A 15,511-nucleotide genomic window follows, 5' to 3' on the forward strand; every position below is an offset into this window, starting at 1 on the left:
AGGGCTCACACAGGTTGGGAGAGACTCAGCAGCTGAAGAGGGAACCAGTAGGGGGAGAGGAGCTGAGCTGAGGGAAAGGGAGCTGGAGGGATGGCTCAGAGACACTTCCAGCGAAAACAGTGGGGAGGTTTCAGGACCTCCTGTAGGGACACCCACTCCTCGCCGGAAACTGTCACGCAGAGAGTCCAGAAGACGTGTTTCCGTTAAGGAGCTTTTATGTTGGAAGCGATTCCGAAAGCAACCACTGTCGGAATCTGCCAGCGACTGACGGAGCCATGTTTAAGGGGCTCCGTTACAGACAGAGGTTTGCAAACTTGACCAAACTCTGAGGGACTAGGATTTTACACACAAGCAGCTCATCGTCCCATCACACCAACATAACAAACTTGTAATAAAAGGATGGAAATGGTTTATTGAATATTTACAAATGAACTGTAAACAGATAAGAATTTTGGCAGGATTATTGTAATAACCTGCAGTTTTATAAAAGTATGTATTATAAGAGTATGTATTTAAAGTAGATGAATAAATGAGCAAATTAAGTTAATTTGGATATGCAGAAAATATGAAGAATAAATTTAAGGAGCTGCAGAAAGAGGGGGAAGGAAGTCAAGTTTTGAAATGTAAAAAAATGATTATAAAATTATTGAAATGTATAAAATGGAAAATCAGAAAAGGAGACTAAAAGTAGAAAACATCAGCATGCATTCTGAATGACCAGTCCCCATCAGAAACCATGTGGCTGGGTTTTGGACTAAGATTACTGATCATTTGTTAAATAAAGGGCATTTGATCAGTTTTTGAGGAACTCCAGAAATCTCTCCTGCAGTTTGAAAACCTTGGAGTGCGTATTTGTTGTATTTTTAGCTGATATTTAACCAAAAAAACCCTGCATGTCTTTCCCAACTCCTGTCCCCTTTCCTATGTATTCTTCCTTTAGAAATAAACCCAGAGTGGTTTTGAGCACCCTAGAAGAATCTCTGTTGTTAAGACTGTTGCCAACATCAGGCTTCAGAGGACCATGAGCGGAGGAGGCTGCAGCTTGGGGAGGAAATCACATGAGGTCTTGTGTTCAGTTCTTGGCATCCAGGGTTAAAGAGTCCAGGGGGCAGATATTGGAAAGACCCCAGCTTGAGAGCATTGCAGAGTCTCTGCCAGTCATTGGGGACAGTAGTAGGTTAAATGGATCAAACATTGTAGTTGTTGTTTTAAAACCACCTGCCCCATGAAACTAGAACAATGGGGGTACTCCATGCTTTGGCGGTTGTGGGTTAAATCAAAATAAAATGAGTGCTATTTCTATTAATTATGCAAATGAAGCATGTTTGCCCTTTGAGGCTTGCAGAAGAATAATTACTCAGGATAAGGAATTACATACAAAGAGTTGTGTGTGACACTGAAGAACCACCACCATATCATCTCCTCCTGCCCACCTCCAAAAAAATCCCAGATCTGTTTTCTGAAATATCACCAGGATATCAGCACACATTGAAACCTTTTATTTCCAGTATACCTGAAGGAGTGTTTCCACCCCCATCGTTCTGCGCGGATGCTGAGGTCCAGCGCCGAGGGCCTTCTGGCGGTTCCCTCATTACGAGAAGCAAAGCTACAGGGAACCAGGCAGAGGGCCTTCTCAGTAGTGGCACCCGATCTGTGGAATGCCCTTCCATCAGATGTCAAAGAAACAAACAACTATTTGACATTTAGAAGACATCTGAAGGCAGCCCTGTTCAGGGAAGTTTTTAATGTGTGACATTTTAATGTATTTTTAATCTTTGTTGGAAGCCGCCCAGAGTGGCTGGGGAAACCTAACCAGATGGGCGGGTTACAAATAATAAATTATTATTATTATTATTATTATTATTATTTATTTATTATTCCATAGCTTTTGGTACTGAAAGCCTTAAAGCTGAGATTTTCAAGATGCCGATGCTTTATTTTATTTACCAAGAGGTTTAAAACAAAACAAAACAAAACAGGATGTGATGCATAGTACCATCAAATTAAAACCCACATTACACCTCTCTTAAAATGGGTGGTCAAAGTTAACCGGAGTGCAGCAATTAATAAAATGCAGATTGAAAGGAAAACTTCTAAAAGTTTCCCCTTGAAAACTGAGGCTGCTGGGACCGTTCACATTTCCTGGGGGAAGGAATGTCGCAACTGCAAGGCCACGTCCCCCTTTTGCATGACCAGATTCTGCGTTTGCAGGGAGGTCATCAAAGCGCTTGCGTTGTCACTCCCTAAAGCTCTGCTCCTTCCTAGGAAACCATTAGACTACTAAACCTTGGTGTCTTCAGTTCCCACAGCCAATTGCCATCCCCCCCCCCAATACCGCTCAGCAGAGCTCTTGTTTCATTCTTCTAGAAATTATACATCACAGACATGATTTGGCCACGGCTGTCAAACAAAAGAAAACTCTGCCCAGTAGTGACGCTTCCCTAAAGCTTGCTATTCTCCTCTTAAGCTTGATCTGATTTTGCGTATGCATCAGCTATAAAATGTGCCAATTTATGGACATTTACTTAGTGCGTGCCATCTCCCGTTCCTGGACTGCTTCCACCCCACACAAATTTATTTTGCTTGGCTTAGAACGGTCACTGAAGAATTATGCCGTTAACGAGCAAAACAATTTTCAAATGCCTACTTTTCCCCCCTTCGTAGTTCTGGTTTGTCCACAGAGAAATTGAACTTAATCTGATTCTAAATGAGGGTTGGGTTTCTCCTTGGGAAAAATATAGGCCTGTAAAAGTGACGGATTATAGAGAGGAAGTGTTGGATTTTCCAGACATGAAATTATCAGAATTGTTACTTTGTTTATGACATCTTAAAAATGAAGCAACACGATCCTCAGTGAAATTTATCCTTTTTGAAATTGACAGGAAGCTCTCAGTAACACTGTCTCTGGATTCTTAACCAACCTTCCACACCCAGTAACAGCATAATAATTTGCCAATATTTCTTTTAAAACAGTATAAATATTCTGCCCTCACAGTCTGATTTGAGGAGAAATGCAGCGAAAAAGAAATATGTCCACCTTTGTGTTAAAAACTGCGTGGATTTTGATGTGGGGGTACAGATCAATGCATTATGAAATGATTTGCTTAGAAATTGTAACTTTTTGTTATTTACTTTTAAATGAGGACCAGGTGAGTTTTATTCAAGGAAGCAGGCTGACAAATAACACAAGGCGGCTGATAAATGCCTTGCATTACAACTTTCTATTTGGTACTCGTTCAGCTTAGTTGTCTCAAGGCATCCTTAATAATTTCCTCTCGCCCTCTCATCTTTGGCAGTTTGCATACTTATTTATTTTGTGTGTGTGTGTGCTCGCTAATGCACACAAGGACTAGAGTGAATAAAAGAATGGTGACCCTCTTCCTCTCTGTCAGGGAACAGGGAGCACAGCAAACATGCCAGCTTCCCAAATGTCTCAAACGTGCAAGTTTTAAATACATTTAAAAACCGCAAAGCAAAATGCATCGTGGGGAATCTTTTTTTTTTTTTTTTAAGATTTCAAAGCAGCTTGGATATAGGTACATCGTGTGCAGAAGTGGAGGGAAATTGTGTCCCTGGGGTCTTTTTCTCCTGAAGAAGAGTTGCAATAATTTAGCTACAGGATTTTAAATGGCTTAATGTTTCCTCCTGGCTTCGTGTCAAATTGCATCTTCAGTTGGGAGTAGAGGAGGAATATTTGTATGTTGTGAGCCACCCTGAGATCTACGAAGGGTTGTATATAAATTTTAATAATAATAATAATATTGACATAGAAAAATGGACTTTAAAGTTAATGGACTATTCAGGGCTGGTGAAACTAACAGAAAATTAAGAAACCAACAGGACAGACTATTTATGAAGGAATGGAAGCCCTTTTTGGGATACCTGGAAAAAAATATCAGATGAAATCGCGAGCAGGATTTGAAATGGGAGGAGCGGAAGGAAAACGATAATATTTGAAATAAAAATATGTCTTGGGTGAAATGTTTATTAGAATGCCATTTGTGAATGGGATGGGGTTAAGAACAGCATGGAGGGGAAGGCAAGAAGTTAAAAGTTCAAAGACATTTGAAAGTTGGAATTCATATGTAAGGATTTTAAACTTTAATAAAAAACTGAAACACACACACACGTGCGTAGGTGGGGGAAGAACTGGATCATTATAATTCTGACAACTTTCATCCAGAGGATTTAGCTGTCGCTCCTCTGGGAAAAGACAAAACAGGTACCAGAGCAGCATTTTTGGAGAAAGCGGAGTGAGAGTGATGAAGGAAGCAACATAATTGGTTTGTGGGGCAGGAAAAGCTCTCTCTCTCTCTCTCTCTCTCTCTGTGTGTGTGTGTGTGTGTGTGTGTGTGTGTGTGTTTGTGTGTGTGTAGGGAGGAGTGCTGCCTGAACTCGCATGGAAATATTTTGCCCTACTGTCTTTTAATTACGGCGACTCCGGCTCGAGAAACGACAACAGTATGGCAAGTGTTAAAAGACGAGGCCGGCTGGCTTTTATACAAGACGCGCCGAGCCTTTGGCTTTCGGACGCAGCCGAGGCTGGCGTAGGATGCAAACGACCCCCAGGGGGATAAAATGGCATCCAGCTAGATGGAAGGGCCTTTCATAATCCGATAGTCTAGCAGCAGTTAATATAGAGAGAACATGTTAAGAATTTATGTGCTTTCATCATATCAGAGAGAGGTGCGGGAGAGAGAAGAGGGGGATAACAGGGATGGTGGTCTCATAGAACTGGCCTTCCAAGAAGTCACCTCTTATAATTAAAAAGAGTGCTGAGGGGGTCTCTGTTGGAATTCCTGTAATGAAAGTTCATAATATAGAACCTGTTGGGTTAACAGCCACATCCTCCGAGGGTCATCATCAGTCTCTGGTACTTTCCTGCATCCCTCGCTAAACACGAGCTCTCCTGTTCTTAGAGCAGGATGCAAATAGAGAGGTTGGGAAAACATTGCACCGTCAAAATAACCAAAACTGAAACTTGCACTGAAATTCAGTGCAAATGCACAATTCTTAATAACGGATTTTGTCAAAGCATTTGTGGCTAGTTTTCTCTCCCCTAGCTTCAACCCTCCCTCTTTCTGTTATATGGATGCTTCCAGACTGTTGGCTGTTTTTAGCTGGGATTAAGTCGCATCCTGGCAAATTCAGCTTTCACAATTGTAGTTCATTGAGAGGTCTTGCACAACAAACCTCCTTTTCACCTCCCCAAAGATCGGACCTTTTGCAAGAATGCACCGAGAAGCAAAACTTGCTTGGATGCAAAATCACTTTACCGCCCCTTGAAGAAATTGGGATGAATTTTTGTAAAATAGCCAGTCATCTATTCTCCCTGGGTGAATGTTCAACAAACAGCATGCCTGAGTGTGCCCTAAATCCAAGAGCAAGCTTCAAATATGCAGAATTCTCCTTTTGCTCCCGCAATCTTTGTTTTGAGAATGAAGCTTAAAACGGCCATGGATGTCGGAGATCTCGGGATTATAATGTGTGCCTGACTCTTTTCTTCCGTGCACATGACCTCTGCCCTTGGGAATAACCGTTCTGTCGTGCGATTTTCAGCTATCTGCCTGCAAATACGTGTTTTGGGTTTAATGTTGCTAGGAGAAAAGAGAGAGGGTGTGTGTGTGTGTGTGTGTGTGTGTGTGTTGCATGCATATGTTTAATTCAACTTGCCGCTTAGGCCAGCCGCAGTTGACTGTGCCCCTTCAAACTGTTTGCGTCCGAGGCTTTGGAAACAAAAGCCAAGTTTGAATTTTGAGAAGCAGTTTCGCTCAGAGAGCCAGGTGGGCTTTATGATTTCAGCCGATGCGAGGGAAGTTCCCTGTGCATCTTTGCCGGAGTTCGTCTGTCCACTAGAGCGCACTGTTGCCTTGCCTTCCACCGGTAGACGCCTCTTGCGCGCTGGAGCAGGGAAGGCCATCTCTGTTTAGTCTGCTCTCGAAGGGTCTCCACATGACCAGTGTGGACCCCATGGACTTCCCGAAACATGTGTTAGCAATTTAGCAGCAGACATTTATTTCTTTGTTTTACTGCCTGGCTCTTGCAGAAAGTGTCGGTGCTGGGTTATGGGCTGTCTGGAGCATGTCAGAGGCCACGGGGATCAAGTTCATGTGACAGGCCAAGCTAAAGGGAAGGATGGAGTCTGAGGAGGTGAGGAAACTGACCCTCTCCTCTCTCAGCAGCAACAAATCCTGGCCTGTCTGTGGGCCGCAGCCAAAATTTGGGGCCGTTCGGAGTTCGTGGGGCAGCTGAACAAACAGAACGCGATTCTGCCTGTTGCTCTGCTGCATCAAACTGCAGATTCAAGTTACTGCCTTTTCCATTTCTCCCTTTCCCTCCCTCACAAAAAAGGGGGACCAACTGAACATCACCCCCGTCTCTTTCCATCCCCACCTTTTAAAAGTGCTCTTTTACATTCCTTCTCTCCCTCCCTTTCTCTCTCCTTTTAGCTCCATCCAGACGAGGAGACCTTGAAATTCTTGGCTTCTGCATGCTCCAGTGGATGTGTGGGAATCTGCCCTGGGATCGGAATTTGAGGAACCCCGACGCTGTCCGGGATGCAAAAGCAAAGTAAAAACAAAAACAGAAGCATGATTTATTTAATACGTATTTTGGGGTATTCTCACCTCCCTCCAAAGCTCAGGGCAGGATATGATGGTGAAACAGTTACATCTGTAAAATGGGTAGGGAAGGATCGCAGGGGCGTTTGCTTTGTGTGCAGAAGGTTCTGAGTTCGAACGCTGGCATCTCCAGGTAAGGGAACGTCCTCTGTCTGAAACCCTGGAGGAGAGCTGTTGCCATTCAGTGCCGACAACATTGAGATACCTGCTCCAGTGTTCCTAACTGAAAGAGATAGGTATTTCCTTCAACAATTCCACAAGTCTTAATCTCAGGGTTGCGGGTTCAAAACCCACATTGGGCAAAAAGATTCTGGCATTGCAGGGGGTTGGACTGGATGACCCTTGCGGTCCCTTTCCAACTCTACAATTCTGCAAAATAGCTCTCAAATGGTCAGGAAACCAGAGAACAGTGCTGGCCACAAGGGTGGGTGTGCATTTCTGGAGAGCGGGGTGAGCACTCTCCCATTGCTAGATTTCCAGAAGACAGATATTAGTGCACTTCATGTTAACAAACGCACCCTCCCCACATTGCTAAACATGCATTATCTGGAGTAACTCTTAATGTGATTTTGACTAATTTAACTTTCAAGGAACCATGCTTAGGATTGCAACCTCATTTAATTTGAGAGCCAATATGGTGTAGTGGTTAAGAGCGGTAGTCTCGTAATCTGGGGAACCGGGTTTGCGTCTCCACTCCTCCACATGCAGCTGCTGGGTGACCTTGGGCCAGTCACACTTCTTTGAAGTCTCTCAGCCCCACTCACCTCACAGAGTGTTTGTTGTGGGGGAGGAAGGGAAAGGAGAATGTTAGCTGCTTTGAGACTCCTTAAAGGGAGTCAAAGACGGGATATCAAATCCAAACTCCTCCTCCTCCTCCTCTTCTTCTTCTTCTTCTTCTTCTTCTTCTTCTTAATTTCCAGTGTATGATTCAGTAAATGAAAAGTGCCTTTTCTTTACATAACCACAGAGGTCTAGGAATGGGGAGCAGCTGCGGGGGGTGGGGTCGGGGTTAAGGTATATTCCTTATTGCAGGGTGGGGAGGGTCACCCCTCTCTTGCATTGTCTATTCCATTGGACAGCTGACAATCTAAATGAGTTTATGATCAGAGCTGCCATTGCATGAGCCCTTTGTAGTCTTCGTAGAGAAAGGACACAAATCACCTGTAGCTGTTGCTCCACAGATATGGGCCAGTCTGTCCTGAGCCTTGCTCTGGCTAGCAGGCAGATGACAGTGATTTGTTATCAATTATTGGGGAGGAATCCGTAACTCGGCATGCATGAGGTTGCAGGTTCAATTTCCAGCAGCTCCCTGATATGCCCTTCCCGCAACAACATGCAAATTGAAACACAGGCATCCCATTCTGGATCAGTCCCATCTAGTCCAGCATCCTCTTCTCAAAGTGGCCAAACAGATATTTCAGTGGGAAGCCTGCTATCATGATCTGAACGCAACTGTGCCCCTCCCTACTTGTAATATTGCTTTCAAAAAACAATTGGTCTTATTTTCTATGTCTTTACTGATCCTTGTTTATATTTGTGAGACGTCTTTTGAGTCCCATCAGGGAAAATGGCGGGGTATAAATACGTAATAAGAATAAAAATCTGGTTGGCCACTGTGAGAACAGGATCCTGGACTAGTTGCTAACGTTCTTAATTTCCAGCAATGCCCTAATGTGTACGTTAGGCAAAATTGCATTCAGAACGAAAGGGGAACCTATGTGGTGGTCTTACATGTGGTGGTCTTACAAACTTGTGTGCAAATTTTGGGAAGGCGTCATGAAGGAAATTTCTGAAATAATAGGCGCACTGGTGCCTTTAAACCCCAAATTGCTTTTTAAAAACCCAACTTTGATGAGTCAAATATGGATTTAATTATGTAAACCACTTATATTCGTTGCTATTAGTAGCTGCTCGCTTGACCATATCACAGGGCTGGAAGGATTTCTCGGAGCTTTTATTTTTATTTATTTTTTACTTTATTGAACCAAATATTTAATGTTTATTCTCATTACTGAAAGATTGACTTATAAATTAAGAGTATCTTGAGGTGCAGCTAAAGCTACGGATTTTACCTCTGTTTGGTAGCCATTTCTAACTTATATGACAGGCCAGTCATGGGGATGGCAAGTTCCAATAAAATATGACCCTTTTTTGATATTCATAACATTTGCTTTGTATTTTTCTTTATCAGGTTGGTTTCTGTTGTAACATCTAAATCACTGTAGTCTCTTGGGAATGTTCCTTGTTTTATGAAGTATTAACTCTGTACCCTGGTGTGTGTGTGTGTGTGTGTATGTTGTACTGTTTATCTTACTCTTTTTATTTATTTATGTTATTTCATAATTCTTACCAGGTTGCTATTTTAACTATTATGAAGTTAAAATAGCTGTAAAAAGTCTTGATTTTTTTAAAATCAAGCAGCCTGGGAGTCATTTTGGACTCACAGCTGTCCATGGAGGCACAGGTCAAATCTGTGTCCAGGGCAGCTGTTTACCAGCTCCATCTGGTACATAGGCTGAGACCCTATCTGCCTGCGGACTGTCTCGCCAGAGTGGTGCATGCTCTGGTTATCTCCCGCTTGGACTACTGCAATGCGCTCTACGTGGGGCTACCTTTGAAGGTGACTCGGAAACTACAACTAATCCAGAATGCGGCAGCTAGACTGGTGACTGGGGGCAGCCGCCGAGACCATATAACACCGGTCTTGAAAGACCTACATTGGCTCCCAGTACGTTTCCGAGCACAATTCAAAGTGTTGGTGCTGACCTTTAAAGCCCTAAACGGCCTCGGTCCAGTATACCTGAAGGAGCGTCTCCACCCCCATCGTTCTGCCCGGACGCTGAGGTCCAGCGCCGAGGGCCTTCTGGCGGTTCCCTCATTGCGAGAAGCAAAGCTACAGGGAACCAGGCAGAGGGCCTTCTTGGTAGTGGCACCCGCCCTGTGGAACGCCCTCCCATCAGATGTCAAAGCGATAAACAACTACCTGACATTCAGAAGACATCTTAAGGCAGCCCTGTTCAGGGAAGTTTTTAACGTGTGATATTTTACTGTATTTATTGTTTCTATGGAAGCCGCCCAGAGTGGCTGGGGAGGCCCAGCCAGATGGGCGGGGTAGAAATAATAAATTATTATTATTATTATTATTATTATTATTATTATTAATGCATATTGGGAGAAATGCTGCCAAATTTTGGCTAGGACTATTTTTAATAATAATAATAATTCAGAAATGTCAGAAACTTGAATTTAAAATTGGGAAAAAACCCCCGAGGAACTGAAACTGACAAATTTGTCAGTCTCTTCCAGCTTGTTTTTAAAAAATGCTTTTTAAATGCTTGTTTTTAAAAATGTAAAAATCTGGTGCAAAGTTAGAGCTGGAGAACTAGCACCATTGAATTATGCAGTGCAAGGCTGGGCTCTGCCCATGGTTGATTTCTACATCTGCCCTCACATTTGGCATTTGCTGAATTGACATCATTCTTCCTGAGAGTCTTTCTTTCAGACCGAATTTGATCGAGGTGTACAAATTGCCTATACAGTGGTATCTCGGGTTAAGTACTTAATTCGTTCTGAAGGTCCGTTCTTAACCTGAAACTGTTCTTAAACTGAGGTACCACTTTAGCTGCCACCGTTCCACCTCCTCAAAATTTCTGTTCTCATCCTGAAGCAAAGTTCTTAACCCGAGGTCCTGTTTCTGGGTTAGCGGAGTCTGTAACCTGAAGTGTATGTAACCTGAAGCGTATGTAATAACCCGAGGTACCACTGTACAGTGGTACCTCTGGTTGTGAACGGGATCCATTCCGGAGCCCCGTTCGCAACCTGAGCAGAATGCAACCCACGTCTGTGCATCTGCGCGTGTGCGGGTCGCGATTCGCCGCTTCTGCACATGCACGTGACGTCATTTTGAGTGTCTGCGCATGCATGAATGGCGAAACCCGGAAGAAACCCTTTCCGGTACTTCCGGGTCGCCACGGGACGCAACCAGAAAAGATTTAACCTGAAGCGTCTTTAACCCAAGGCATGACAAGGACGCGGGTGGTGCTGTGGGTTAAACCACAGAGCCTAGGACTTGCCGATCAGAAGGTTGGCGGTTCGAATCCCCACGACGGGGTGAGCTCCTGTTGCTCGGTCCCTGCTCCTGCCAACCTAGCAGTTCGAAAGCACGTCAAAGTGCAAGTAGATAAATAGGTACCACTCTGGCGGGAAGCGACCCCAGAGTCGGCCACGACTGGACCTAATGGTCAGGGGTCCCTTTACCTTTACCTATGACTGTATAAACCCCACTGTTTTCTCCAGCAATGGCTGGCTGGCTGGGTCGCATGTTGCTTTCACAACAGCCCTGCAAAGATAAACAGGCTGTTTATGTCCCAGTGTAATCTAAGCCAGCTGTTTATAGCTGAATGAGGATTCGAACCCGGGTTTGCCTAGTCCCAACATGCTGTGCAGTGTATCACAGTGGCATGCCAGCTTGATTTGATGAAATTTGATCCAGCCTGCTCAATTCTGCCTTTTTTTCTTTTTTCTTTGGTGTGGGGTTTTGGCTACTTTGCTGCCAAAGGTCGGGTTTATTTTTAAGTGTGAAATTACATACAGCCCTGCGTATGATCTTTAAGGAAGCGGAATTGGGCAAAGCAAAGAGAAATCTCTGTGAAATTTGCCTCTTTCTCTCTGTGTCTCTCATATTTCCTATATGGCTATGATTTCATCCTGTATATGTACCAACCCAGGACATTTTAAGGGTTAAGAATCAAGGGGATCTTGTTTCCTAAAAGCAATGTTTAAAATCTGTCCGTAAACTAAACTTTGGAACAAAGTATTATCTACCCTCCACCACCACGCAAATCACGTTGAAAGTCGTCGTGGCTGAACAGCCCCTCTGGAAAGCAGAAGAAAGGTAGCTCACTTGTTCCATTGGCTCAAAGGGCATAGCTAGGTAGTTATAAAAATACGTACTGCTGTTCGTAGAAAAATCTCCAAGCAGTTTGCAACAAATTATGCATAAAACCGCACAGTAAAACTATATAAAAAGTTAGAAATCAGCTAACTGTTGCAGAAAGGTGTGTTCCTAATTGCCCACAGAAGCCTGACAGAATAGAAAAGTTTCCAGCAAGCATTTAAAAGCAGAGACGGAAAGTGGCTATTGAATCACTGTTGGCAGAGCATCCCATAATTCTGGGTCAATAACTGGGGGGGGGGGGGGTTAGTTTCTTATTGTCAAAGGAACCAAGCCAACCTGGGGAACGGCCAACGACACTCCTGCAGATGATCCCAGGGATCAAACTCGGATATAAAGGCCATGAATATCTCTGCAGCTTGATCAGGACCAAGGACTAGCAGTTAAATTGCATGAAATTAAGGAAGACCAAACCTATCCATTCTGAAGGAAATCAGCCGTGAGTACTCACTGGAAGGACAGATCCTGAAGCTGAGACTCCAATATTTTGGCCACCTCATGAGAAGAGAAGACTCCCTGGAAAAGACCCTGATGTTGGGAAAGATGGAGGGCACAAGGAGAAGGGGACGACAGAGGACGAGATGGTTGGACAGTGTTCTCGAAGCTACCAGCATGAGTGTTGCTGAACTACAGCTCCCAGCATCCCTTGTGCCGTCTGAGGCTCATGGGAGTTGGAGTCCCAACAATGTCCAGAGAGCCACAGCCTACCCACACAAATGTATGCTTAGTTTGGTAACTTTCCTGCAGTCATTTAATGTTCTAAATCATGGATAGGCAAACTAAAGCCTGGGGGGCGGATTCGGCCCAATCGCCTTCTAAATCCAGCCTGCGGACGATCTGGGAATCAGCGTGTTTTTACATGAGCAGAATGTGCCCTTTTATTTAAAATGGATCTCTGGGTTATTTGTGGGGCCTGCCTGGTGTTTTTACCTGAGTAGAATGTGTGCTTTTATTTAAAATGCATCTCTGGGTTGTTTGTGGGGCATCGGAATTCGTTCATTATTATTTTTTTCAAAATATAGTCCGGCCCCCCACAAGGTCTGAGGGACAGTGGACCAGCCCCCTGCTGAAAAAGTTTGCTGACCCCTGCTCTAAAGTGTGTGCCACCCCCCCACCTGACACATTTAAGCAGTGTCAGAATTGCAGTTGGCTAGCCACAGTTCATGATTTCCAAATAATAAAATAAAGCATAGCTCTCTTTGCCTAGATGGAGGCAGTATTTGGGCAAGGCTGCCTCTTACATTGCTAAGCTCAATGACAAGGGAATGCCAGCCAGTTCCACTTAAGTCGCCTCTTCCGTCACAGGGACTTGAGTTTGCTGACCCCTGTTCTAAATGCTGTTGCTTCCTCCTGCCCCCTGTAAGAATTATAGAGTTGGATTCGAGTCCTACCCTCCAGAGCAGGAGAAAACAAGCTTGTTCCTTCTTCCATGTGACAGTGCTTTGGATATTGGAAGGAGATTTTATTGGGTGTTTCCTCCCCTCATCTCTTTTGGGAAAGCATTTCATGAATGTAAGGAGGGGGAAAAAAACACAAACATTTAGCATTTCCCTTTTCCCCCTCCACCCAGCATGCGTACTGTAATTAGCCCTGGTTAAATGCACTGCCTGTTGTCGCTCTTTTGCTCTTACTGGTGGGACTTGAGGAAGCTAATTGCTTGTGGCCCCGCATAGCCGGTCGCTGGAACACCGGCAACGCTGCGATGGAGGTGCTGCGAGTGGTGGAGGCAGCAAACTTTTAAGTAGGGCAAGTCACAACAGAGGTACACAATGGGGAGAGCTGATCTGCAGAAATCAATCTGTGCATTCAGTTTGGCACTGGCTCTCTGCAGAGAGAGGGGGTGGGGGAGAGCGGGGTGAGCCTGCAGGCTACAGATAATACAGATTGCATCTGTAAATGTTGACTTTGTACAGTATTGTTTAATATATATATTATTTCCCACCCACCCTCCTTTAGAACTTCTGATCATTAGAGTCCCTCACAGACCACCCCTAGCGCCAGTCAGCATCCAATCAATGTAATCCATCAAGCTTCTTTATTAATTCTCCAGCCAAGGATTAACCCCTTAGAGGGATGATACTTCCTTTCCCCCCCTCCCCAAGACTCCAAACTAAATCCATATACACTATTGTGTGTGCGTGTTGCACCTCTTTTAATTTTTAAGAATGGGGTGGCTGAAGGAAGGGTTGCAGCTCAGTGGCAGAGCACAAGATTTTATCAACAGTGAATCATAGAGTTGGAAGGGACCCTCAGGATCAGCTAGTCCAACCCCCTGCAGTGCAGAAATATGCAGCTGATCGAACCTGCAACCTTGGCGTTATCAGCAACACGCTCTAACCAACTGAGATATCCCCATGAGCAATGATGTCATTATAGAATTTCAGGTAACCGGACTGGGAAGATCCTCTGTCAAAGGCAGGGGTAGCAAATGCTGTGTCTTAAGCATATGCCCCAAAGTTTTTAGGAAAGGTTTCCCAGAGTTGTCGGGCTCCTGAGGTGGGCAACCAACGCAAGCAGCAGAGGAGCCCAGCGAAACAAACCAGCCCAAAGCGTCGGCGTCTGAGCAAAGCCGGGCGCCTCGTGGTGTAAGCTGCACAGTGGCGTAGCGTGGGGGGTGCAGGGGGGGCCGGCCGCACCGGGCGCAACATCTTGGGGGGGGGGTGCTCGCACTCGCAGCTCTCTGCCCCTACCTGGCTCACTCACTCTCACTGCAGTGCTGGCTGTGCGAATCCGATCCGAGCTGCTGGGTCGCCGCCCACTGTGGAGGGGGTGGGTGCCAGGCGTGCGGTGCGGAGAGAGAGCGAGGGACTATGTGGGGGAGGGACAGTGCAGCGGCCGCCCAGCGCAGCGCTGAGCGCGGGAGAGAACCACACCAGACCAGCCCAGGCAGCAGCAAGAAGAAGCTGGCAGCGGCGGCAGGTTAGGGGTTAGGGGGCACAAATTACTTGCCTTGCCCCGGGTTAGGGGGCGCAAATTACTTGCCTTGCCCTGGGTTAGGGGGCGCAAATTACTTGCCTTGCCCCGGGTGCTGACAACCCACGCTATGCCGCTGAAGCTGCATAATAACAATTTATCATTTGTACCCCGCCCATCTGGCTGGGTTTCCCCAGCCACTCTGGGCGGCTTCCAACAAAGATTAAAAATACATAAAAATGTCACACATTAAAAACTTCCCTGAACAGGGCTGCCTTCAGATGTCTTCTAAATGTCAGGTAGTTGTTTATCTCTTTGACATCTGATGGGAGGGCGTTCCACAGGGCAGGTGCCACTACCGAGAAGGCCCTCTGCCTGGTTCCCTGTAGCTTAGCTTCTTGCAGTGAGGGAACCACCAGAAGGCCCTCGGCGCTGGACCTCAGCGTCCAGGCAGAACGATGGGGGTGGAGACGCTCCTTCAGGTATGCTGGGCCGCGGCCGTTTAGGGCTTTAAAGGTCAACACCAACACTTTGCATTGTGCTCAGAAATGTACTGTGTGGGCCTCCCCACAGGCGGGCCTCTCCATGGCCCTACGCCAATCCCAGGTGCGCAGGAGGGCAGAGGCGGCTGGCCGCCTCAGCGCCTCGCTAGCTCACTTGCCCCCAAACTCGTGGCACAGAGCCAGCTGCAGCAGAAGAGTCCGCCACGGCACTCTGACCGATGGGCTGCCTCTTCCCCAGACTCAACTCTCAGGCCCTGGACTCTCAGCCTGGTGCCCTTGAGAGTCCGGCGCCCGGGTGCCCCACACCCCTAGTGCCTATGGGTAAGACGGCCCTGCCTCCAGGTGTTGCCGATCTCCTAAGAAGAAGAAGAGTTTGGATTTGATATCCCGCTTTATCACTACCCGAAGGAGTCTCAAATCGACTAACATTCTCCTTTCCCTTCCTCCCCCACAACAAACACTCTGTGAGGTGAGTGGGGCTGAGAGACTTCAGAGAAGTGTGACTAGCCCAAGGTCACCCA

The 15,511-nt window shown here is 45.7% G+C and overlaps 1 protein-coding gene across 3 annotated transcripts in view; it reads left to right on the forward strand.

The window, feature by feature from the left end:
* Window positions 1–15,511, forward strand: part of VRK2 (VRK serine/threonine kinase 2) — an 80,857-nt gene that overhangs the window by 38,670 nt on the left and 26,676 nt on the right. For all 3 annotated transcript variants that reach the window (XM_081001053.1, XM_081001051.1, XM_081001052.1), the window contains exon 9: window positions 6,450–6,570. In XM_081001053.1, coding sequence (XP_080857179.1) covers window positions 6,450–6,570 — 121 coding nt within the window. The remainder of the gene's footprint in view (window positions 1–6,449; window positions 6,571–15,511) is intronic.

This window comes from Podarcis pityusensis (assembly GCF_964106645.2).
Source record: "Podarcis pityusensis genome assembly, chromosome: 3".
In the NCBI taxonomy this organism is placed as follows: Eukaryota; Metazoa; Chordata; class Lepidosauria; order Squamata; family Lacertidae; genus Podarcis; species Podarcis pityusensis.